Here is a 9,885-nt window from a genome sequence, read left to right as displayed (position 1 = left end):
AAAAAAAAAAAAAAAGAAAAGAAAGGGAGGAGCTGCTTCTCTTAGTATTGCTTTTTTTCTCTACAAGATTTGATTTTGGTGAAACAAATTTTCCCTTTTTGTAATAATACAAAGTAAAGTTTCAATCTTGGTTCAAACTCTGCTATTTCATTCACCCTTTGTTCATTCACAGCTCTAAAGTCTGGTGCTTGTTTAAAGGTACTTAACTTACCCAGCTCATATTCATGTTTTAGTCTTTTTTTCATATTCTGTTAATTCATTGCTTAGTATGTTAAGAAATGATGTTTTGAAGATTTAAATATGGTGGGTTTGTGATTTGACTTGGATTAAGGAAGTAAAAAAATGAACTTTTTTGCTTGTGAGAAGTGGAATTGGAAAATTCTGTTCTTGATGGATTTTGTGAAATTGAGGATGTGGGGTCCTTTTTTTTTCCTGGGTGGTGGAGAGGAGAAGTTGGGATTTGGTTATATTTGCTGGTTTTTTCTGATACATATGGTGAAGTAAAAGAAGGTATATTTGAATTTTTAACCACAGGCAAGAGACAATGGAAAAAGACAGAAACTTGGAATTTTGTAGAGTGGTTAACTTGGATTTTGGTGAGTCTGGTTAAGTTTTAGGGATTCTTATGGTTGGAAAAGGTGATTTGATATTTACATGGTCATTTTTATCTACAACCTTTCTTGTTTCATTTGTTGGAGATTTTCTTTGAAGAACTTGTGGCTTTTATTTTGTTATGGTTCATTACTCACTTTCTGTACTTAAGGAAATGAGGAAGTTATTTAGCAGGTTTATTATAGCTGCATTTCATGAATTTCTTGTGGTCCCATATCTGATAGACAATGGATGAAATGCTGGCGTTTGGTTTTTATTCAGGAAAGAAAAGTATAGGTTCGTTAACTGTTGAAATCTGTGAATCAATTCTTCCCTGAGATGGTTGGCTTAATTGGTAGAACCTGAAGAATTGTTTGTGTGGAGATGACACGTATTTAGTTCTTTCAACTCCTGTTAACTTCACGATTCTGCAATATTGTTACAGTTTGCTCATATGGTTTTCAGTTCAATGTATATGGTTATGTAGTGGTTACATGTTCTCTACATTGTTCTACAGGTTTTGTTGATAAAAGGGCATTGATGTAGTGCCCTAATTATGCTTTTCATGTGATTGATCTACATCATTGACCGCTATTTTATTCTTCTAGGATCGGATATCTCTTTTCCATATTTCTTTATACTTAGCTGTTGCCCTTGAGGTTATACTAATTTTGCTCTTATTAATATTTCTAATATATTTTTCAGAACACCACCTGTTCATATACCAAAGAAGATGGTGCGTTGTGTCACAGTGATGAAAGGCAACAAATTTACTTAATCTATGGAATTGAACCTCATCTGCAATATGGAACTGTTCTTCACAGTTCTGATATTATCGTGTCTCTATTCATTTGTCTCACCAGATGCCCAGGGTACACACTTCTTCCTTTTTCTACTTTATCAAATTAACAAAGAGATCACCTTCCACTATATTCTTTCCATTATTCTACTCTTTTAACCATTCAAATGTAGAAAGAAAAAACTTTATGGGTTAGTTTATGTTTTCATTCTTTCCGCATTCATTTTATCTACATTTTGCTTCTGCTGATTAAATGTTGTATCTGTTCTGCTAGTAATATAGGGTGACAATCTGTTGTTTTGTACCTCTGAACTTGTTTTAGGAGATGCACTGTTTGCATTGAAGAGTTCACTAAACGCTTCGAGCGATCAACTTTCTGATTGGAACCAGAATCAAGTTAACCCATGCACTTGGTCAAAAATAACTTGTGACGACAACAGCAATGTCATCATGGTGTAAGTTTGAAGCTATTCCGAGAGCCATTTTGATCACCTTGTACATTATGCGATTATGTCGCAGTTTGCATCGCTAACACTTAAACTTATGTCGGTCAACTACCATTCTGAAACGTGCTTTTTGATGGTGTCTGAGCTTTGTTTGCAGGTCATTGTCAAATATGGGGTTCGCTGGCACTTTAACTCCGAGATTAGGTGTTCTAAAGAATCTTAATACTCTGTACGTATAGAGAACTTGTTGACTCATGTTCGATTGAATGCTAATGTGTATTTATTTACATTGTACTTATGTAGGTTTCTTGGAATTTCATTACTCTGCACTCCTTTTAGTCTTTGGAGTTTGGATTTTGAGTTAAAGGGCACGTTTTAATCCTGACGTCAGTTTATAAATCACTCTACTTTAAAATAAGTAGGTTACTTACGGTGTTATTAATGGACGAGGTGAAATATTTCGCATTTGGCATTTCATGAGTCTTTTCATCGTCATTTCTTATCAGTTATCACATTATTTAGCACTATAAGGTCGTTACTCTCACGACATTTGGAACATGTTTTATTGTATTTTTGGCCTCAAATGGGTGATGCCACAAAACATAAAACAGGCACACCTGAGCTGGAGTCGATGGAGAGTTAATAAGACCATCAAGAAGATCTGGTTGATGATCCCTGCAGTTATTTTTTGGTGTTTGTGGAATGAGAGGAATAGTAGATGCTTTGATGGGATCTCAACTCCAAATCACTCTCTCAAAACTAGATGCCTACTCAATCTTTTTTTTTTGGACTAAGTTAGCTACTGTAACTAGTTCTGCTCATCTTTTGGACTTTGTTAGCTCTCTTGTCTTAGATTGACATACTGTAAAGGGACTAGATTTTCTTTCATTTTTGCACCTCAACTTTTGTAACTATGCATCTTCTTGATGCTTTTGTTAATATAACATCTTCATCAAAAAAAAAAAAAGGTCGTTACTCTCACTTCTGCTGAGAAGGTCCCTTAAAAATATTAGCTTTCTTCCTGGTTAAGAGGAAGTTCTACTTTAATGAGATTTGTGAACTCACATCACTTTGTCTTTAGTTATGTTGTGTACTGAACTGACTGGGTTGTCAACATCCTGGCAGTTCCTTGCAAGGAAATGGAATAACTGGTAAAATTCCTGAACAGCTAGGAAATTTAACCGGCTTGACCATGTTGGATCTGGAAAATAACCGTTTGTCCGGAGAAATACCAGCTTCCCTGGGCAATCTGAAAAAGCTTCAGTTCCTGTAAGTAATGGAGTATTATTTCATTGATTATTGCTTTTCTATAACTGAGCTTTACTTTAGGTGTTAGGCTAAGGAGTCAACTTCAATGCTTCTTTGAGCAGGTTTTTGAGTCAAAACAATCTGACTGGGACAATCCCTGAGTCGCTTTCAGGCCTTCCCAACTTGATTAATCTGTAAGTGAATCATTTCGTCTGATTTTTGATGTGTTTATAGTCTGTACCATGTTATATTAACCTGATTCAGTGATTGCTCTTTGACAGTCAGCTTGCTTTAAATGATCTTACCGGAAAAGTTCCTGACAGTTTGTTCCAAGTTCCAAAATACAAGTACGCAGATCTCGATTCTTGCAGTGTACAATTGAAAATAAATTTGAACATTCTTTTTATATTAGTTCCAGCCTCCTTCGCATGAGGCGTGACTGTTGATATTAGTTTAACTCAGTTTGCTTATTAGTTTTTCAGATAACCATTTGAATTGTGGCTTAAACTTCAGTCATCGTTGTGTATCTGACAATGAAGGTAATTCAACGAGCAAATACTACATGTTTGAGCTACAAGTCTTTAATGTGGACGTTAGGGTTTGCTGGAGATGTTTGGTATTAAGATAATTTATTGACCCTGGCCAATTCTAAAGGTTGAAATCTTGGCAGGTTCTCCAAGTAAATCAAAAACTGGGCTCGTAATTGGTATTGTTGGTGGATTTCTTGGAATTATCCTTCTTGGGGGATTTATGCTATTTTTCTGGCGGGGGAGGAACAAAGGCTACAAACGTGAAATCTTTGTTGATGTTGCAGGTCCGTAACACCTGTTTTTCACAATATTAACTTCAATTTGTGTTGTTAGCTCTCAAAAAAAGAAAAAGGCTAAAGCAGTTATCCGTTGCTACATCTCGTAGTTCCATCTTGCATTGGAGATGAGTTGTTTAATCAGCATTACTTTAATTGTGTGCACTATAAGATGTTGTAGGTCCATTGAGTATGTGATGACATTTTCCTAGTGTTTGTTTGCTGTGCTCAGGTGAGGTTGACAGGCGAATTCCATTTGGTCAATTGAGGAGATTTGCATGGAGGGAATTGCAGCTTGCTACTGATAACTTTAGTGAAAAGAATGTACTTGGACAGGGAGGTTTTGGCAAGGTTTATAAAGGAGTGCTCAATGACAGCACTAAAGTTGCTGTGAAACGACTAACCGACTATGAGAGTCCTGGGGGAGATGCTGCATTTCAGCGTGAAGTTGAGATGATCAGTGTGGCTGTTCATAGGAATCTTTTGCGGCTTATAGGATTTTGCACCACACCGACTGAACGCTTGCTAGTATACCCATATATGCAGAACCTAAGTGTTGCCTATCGTCTACGAGGTATTTAATTTTTCACAGTAGAGCCTATATCCATGGTTTGAAGTTGGCTTTCTCTTGTATATCTCAATTTCAAATTGTAGGGGATTATCTTTTTTTGTTGTTACTATTACTCTTTTAAACAAACTCAGCTAAATTTCTACCGAAGTTGTATAAACTGAGATGTTGTTGGAGATATGAAAGATGGTCGGGAGGTGCGTAGGTTTAAGGAAGGGGAAAATTCTCTCTTGTGGCAGCTAAGTTTCTACAGAAGTCTGAAACTTTTTATTGTCAAGTCTCCTTTACATATGATTTTCGGCTAAACAATAAGCAGTCAGATGCACCATTTTCTTCCACCCTCTCAAGCCTGAAAAGTAAAAGGACATGTCTGTCCTTTAGTCCTTGTTATAGTCTAAAATGACCGTGGAGGCACTGTTGAAGCGCCACTTCTAGTTAATGAACTTATACAAGCATCAGGTTTCAGGTTGTGCTTGTAGAGAATTTTTTTTATTTTTTTATTTTTTATAACTGTGATTCCGGGCCAGCTTGTGCGCTCCTCGACTAGTTCCACGGGGTACCTGCTACTCCCACCAACACAGGTACCGAGTACTCTGTCCATCAAGGCTTGGACAAATGAAAGAAATCAAATCACCTAGTATTTTTGTCTTTCATAGTATTTGAACCTGAGACCTCATGGTTCTCAACCCACTTAATTGACCATTAGGCCACACCTTTGGGTCCTTGCTTGTAGAGTTAGATTATATGTTGATTATAGGAGGACACATTTTCTCTCGAGTTCCTTGCTCATGTTTTATTTCTTGATTCTTTTTGTTTAGACTTGTGAATCGTCACTAGAAGTTTAAATGGCCTTTGCTAGATAACCATGAGTAAAATTCCAGGTGTTTCCTGTTTTTCCCAGAGAAAATTAGACTTAGACAAGTTCATAATATTCTTAATATTTTGTAGATAATAAAGGAGTATTGCATAGGTGCTCAATATTCTTACTATTTTGTAGAAGCATTTAGTTGTCTTTAGTCTTCAAGAGCCATATTGAATTATACCTCATCAATAGGGAACTCTGCAACATGAATTGAGGTCGATTTCTATAATGAGAGGTTAATTGAGTTCATGAATCCATTCTTGTGCATTCATCATTTCCCCGAAAAGGTGAGTTTCTGAAAACCTTGAGTGGTGAGATTTTGGTGGCTTCTTATTTGTAGTATTTTATCGAATGCAGAAATTAAACCTGGAGAGACTGTCTTAGATTGGGCAACCAGAAAGCGTGTGGCACTGGGCACTGCACGTGGACTTGAGTACCTGCACGAACACTGTAATCCAAAAATTATTCACCGTGATGTTAAAGCTGCTAACGTTTTACTCGATGAAGATTTTGAAGCTGTAGTTGGTGATTTTGGCTTGGCAAAGTTAGTTGATGTTAGGAAAACCAATGTGACAACTCAAGTTCGTGGTACAATGGGCCATATAGCTCCTGAGTACTTGTCCACAGGGAAATCATCAGAAAAAACTGATGTTTTTGGATACGGAATCATGCTTTTGGAGATTGTAACTGGTCAACGCGCAATAGACTTCTCACGCCTAGAAGAAGAAGATGATGTCTTGTTACTTGACCATGTAAGTGTACCTAACTCAATGACCGATACTACCTCTGATACTATTTATCTGCGTATAGTTCCTAATGTCTATTGCATATTTACTTTTACTGTGACATCTAAAACAATTCAGTTTCTTTTAAGTTTTATTTTATTATCTTACCTTTGCTGATTATACTTCCACTCTTCTTTAAGCTGCATGGTGGTGGGGGCTCATTGTCCATTACAAGACATAAATTATATAATTCTGTTATTTTCTGCTTTCTTGATATATATAATCTTGATATTCAGCGCGAAGGACCAAAAAGAAGTCTCATTTTGCACATAGCTATTATGCAAATGCTTTGCATGTCAGACATAGGTCTAAATACTTTAGCCTCTTTTAGGACAACCTGTTTAGGAGTAAGATAAACTAGTGGAAAATTAAAGTGAAATTAACAATGAGAAGACGCGAAATTTTCTTGCAGGCGTGGGCCCTGAACCTAGGTTTTTAATTTGCTTGATAAGCTCCGCGTAATCTTAGCTTTTATAGGACCTTTTTTTGTAGTATTGGTTACTGAAATAACTGCATGTGTCATCTTACAGGTAAAAAAACTGCAAAGGGAGAAAAGGCTAGAAGCTATTGTTGACCGCAATCTGCACAAAAATTATAACATGGATGAAGTAGAGATGATGATTCAAGTTGCATTGCTTTGCACTCAAGGATCACCAGAGGACCGTCCAGCAATGTCAGAGGTAGTACGAATGCTGGAAGGAGAAGGGCTTGCTGAGCGGTGGGAAGAATGGCAGCATGTCGAAGTTACACGTAGGCAAGAATACGAGAGACTACAACGACGATTTGATTGGGGCGAAGATTCCATCTATAATCAGGACGCCGTTGAGTTATCTGGTGGAAGATGACAAATCTGTATTTCCAAACAAGTACATATTTCCTGTAATAGTCTCGTTGATGCATTGGTTGCTAAATAGCAAGCAATCCACGTTTTAATATTTGCTTGTGCCATATCTTGATTGTATCTTTTTTCCTATGCTTCTCTTATTTAATCAATTCTTTTTCCTGTATGCTTGGCCTGTGCAGCGAATGTATCGACATTTTTCTTTTTGTTTCTTCTCTGTTTCTTTTTCCCCATCTGTCTATGCAAATTGTAACATTAATCCATGTTATAGAGATTCATTTTGCTCTATCTGAAGGTCTCTAGTATTCTTGTTATTGTATGTTTGCATCAGATACAATAATCCAAAAATAGAACTGACCAGTAAAATATTTCTTTGACATGTCTTTGTTGATATCTGCAGGGAAAAGGTTACATTTTTGCTATGTTTAAGTGACTATCTAATATGCAGTATTTATGTTCCTACTTCACATATTCATTGTACCTTCACAAGGTAGGGGTAAGGACGGCGTACATACTACCCTCCCCAACCCCACTTGTGGAAATACACTGGGTATGTTGTTCTTGCTGTTCACATAGTCATTGTGAAGAGATTATGCTTTCCTGGAATTCACATACTTTGGTAGTGGATTACATCACAAGGAAAGCTAATCTTCTTGTGTAGCTAGGTTACCTAAAAGTAATATGTACGATTTTCTTGTCCGAGACTAGATACTGGTTTTACATTTGCAGATGCTGTTGCCTCGGCTTGAACATTGTTGTTTGCTTTTCGCCACGCTTGTCCTCTTGACCATTGGCTGTGACGGCGATTCCCTCCCTCACTTTCATCAGCAAGAAGGTGCTGTGGTGTCCTCTCCGAGTTCCTCTGCTCCATATCTTCTAAGTGAACGTTGCACTTATTGTAATCTGCACCCGCCATTGCAAGAGCCTCAACTGACATGGTATTTCACTCTTTATTCTCTCTCTGTCAAGTTACAAAGGCTTCAAATGAGGTAAGTTTTAGGACAATGGAGAAGTAATATTTATACTTGTTCCGCCCCTACATCCCGTGTTGTGCTCTTCTTTCCTTTTCTGATATGAAATTCTGACTTGTGAAATGTTATTGTAGCCTAGACTTTATACAATAAAACATATGAATTTGTTGATATATCCGTGATTCAGGGTTGCTTTTTCACTTTTTCCACTTGGAATTAAATGGTTTTTGGACACTTTTTTGCAAGTGGATATAGAAGATTGATGGATTCTTTATAGGGAAATTGACATTGTATAGTCACCCTTAAAATAATAGTCGAAAAATTGTATACACTTTTGCAGCTAACGGATGTAAATAGTTATACACTTTCTGTATGTTTATATACAAAAATTATACAAATTTTATACACTTTTTTGGCTACCGAATGTAAATAATTTCTGGCGCGGACTAAAAGTGAAAAAAGCCCGAAAATATATGAGGTAAAATATTTACTCATGAGAGAGTTATGTCCACTGAATGTTTGAAGAGAGCTTTGTATTACCAGTTGTTGTAGGGAACTCTGGAAATTGGAACACTTGGTTCAAAATTGACATTTGTGATTCAAAGAATAGAGATATGTGGTGAGGAGTTATTGAAGAGATTACTAAAAGGGAAAAAGGGAGATGAACAAAAATATTCTACTTCTGGCTAATTTTCATTCTTAATTTTTTGTCATTTTTGGATTGGGAAAAGCTTAGTACCTATTTGGTTTATAAAAGTTCCAAAACGACGGTTTTGGAAAACATATATTGGAGGATGGTTTCGGAAAATGTTTTCCTTCATCTCTCGCTAGGGAAGTTAGTCATTTTCCTTAAATTGGAGAAAATGTGTTCATAAAAAAAATATTTTTGTTATAAAACAATAAAGAAGAATAGTATTGCAGAGAAAAGTAGAGAGAGAATTCTTATTGATATGGGATAAATTACAATGGAATAAACCCTCTATTTACAGGGAGAGGGTGACTTAGCCACCAAGTAATAAACCCTAGAATCCCTCTAAATATAGACATTCACCATAAATAAAATTCTATTTATAACACCCCCCTTGAATGTCTATTCAACAGATAATGTGCCTCATTAAAACCTTAACTAAAATAAAACCCAGTAGGAAAAAAATTCTAGAGAAGGAAAAAGAGTACACATATCTAACAATACGCCTTTTGGTTGCCTCGTTAAAAACCTTGCAAGGAAAACCCAGTGGGACAAAACCTTGTAAGGGAAAAAGAGTACAACGCGTACTAACTCCCCCAGATGAGAACACCAATTCACATCCTTGAGCCTTCGCATCCCAATCTTGTGCACTAGCTTCTAGAAGGTTGACGTTGGCAAAGATTTGGTGAATAAATCCGCCATATTAACTCCAATGAATATGTTGCACCTTGAAAATCCTCGCTATCACATTATCATGCTTATAGTTATAGCAAGATACATATGTGCACAAATTGCACTGAGGATGTAGTACTTCAAGATCAAGAATTGTATATGCTTCAAGCAATTTAAATCATTTGGGGATTGTCATATAAGTATAGTCAAATAAGCCATTTAAATAGATTTTAGATGCATATCAACTTTTCATGTCATGCTAGACATATAAGATAAATAAAAGTGATTGCACACACTATTGACTTTATACTTTCAAGTGTTTGAACTGCAGGTCCAAAACAACATGTCTTTCATATGAAACCAATTCTACTTGAATTGTTTCTATAGACATAAGATCCTCATATATATATTTAGCGCTATTATCAATGTCGTCGACAAACATTTTATATCGGTTCCAACCTCCTTATTTTTCATAAAGACATAACATAGAGATCTCTTCAGTCATATGTTCAGGTACCTGAATCTTTCATGAGATTTTATGAAGTGTTATGTCATGTGATCTTCTAGATCACTTGCCTCCTTTATTATGATCATTTGCTCACCTTCTTT

The 9,885-nt window shown here is 36.2% G+C and overlaps 1 protein-coding gene across 2 annotated transcripts in view; it reads left to right on the top strand.

Moving 5' to 3' along the window:
- Window positions 1-7,235, top strand: part of LOC109221116 (probable LRR receptor-like serine/threonine-protein kinase At5g10290) — a 7,369-nt gene extending 134 nt beyond the window's left edge. Inside the window, exons 1-12 of one of the 2 annotated variants that reach the window (XM_019385579.1) lie at window positions 1-198; window positions 1,297-1,463; window positions 1,713-1,845; window positions 1,994-2,065; window positions 2,962-3,105; window positions 3,207-3,278; window positions 3,366-3,431; window positions 3,559-3,623; window positions 3,755-3,898; window positions 4,122-4,463; window positions 5,677-6,071; window positions 6,635-7,235. The exon at window positions 1-198 is cut by the window's left edge and continues 133 nt beyond it. In XM_019385579.1, coding sequence (XP_019241124.1) covers window positions 1,373-1,463; window positions 1,713-1,845; window positions 1,994-2,065; window positions 2,962-3,105; window positions 3,207-3,278; window positions 3,366-3,431; window positions 3,559-3,623; window positions 3,755-3,898; window positions 4,122-4,463; window positions 5,677-6,071; window positions 6,635-6,949 — 1,839 coding nt within the window. In that variant the 5' untranslated portion in view covers window positions 1-198; window positions 1,297-1,372 and the 3' untranslated portion in view covers window positions 6,950-7,235. Of the gene's footprint in view, window positions 199-1,296; window positions 1,464-1,712; window positions 1,846-1,993; window positions 2,066-2,961; window positions 3,106-3,206; window positions 3,279-3,365; window positions 3,432-3,558; window positions 3,624-3,754; window positions 3,899-4,121; window positions 4,464-5,676; window positions 6,075-6,634 lie in introns of both variants that reach the window. The other variant, XM_019385580.1, reaches the window with a different exon arrangement.
- The last annotated feature ends 2,650 nt before the right edge of the window (window positions 7,236-9,885 follow it).

Source organism: Nicotiana attenuata, unplaced genomic scaffold, assembly GCF_001879085.1.
Source record: "Nicotiana attenuata strain UT unplaced genomic scaffold, NIATTr2, whole genome shotgun sequence".
Lineage (NCBI taxonomy): Eukaryota > Viridiplantae > Streptophyta > Magnoliopsida > Solanales > Solanaceae > Nicotiana > Nicotiana attenuata.
The sequence above is the reverse complement of the archived record's forward strand: the minus strand, read 5'-3'. Positions and strand labels throughout refer to the sequence as shown.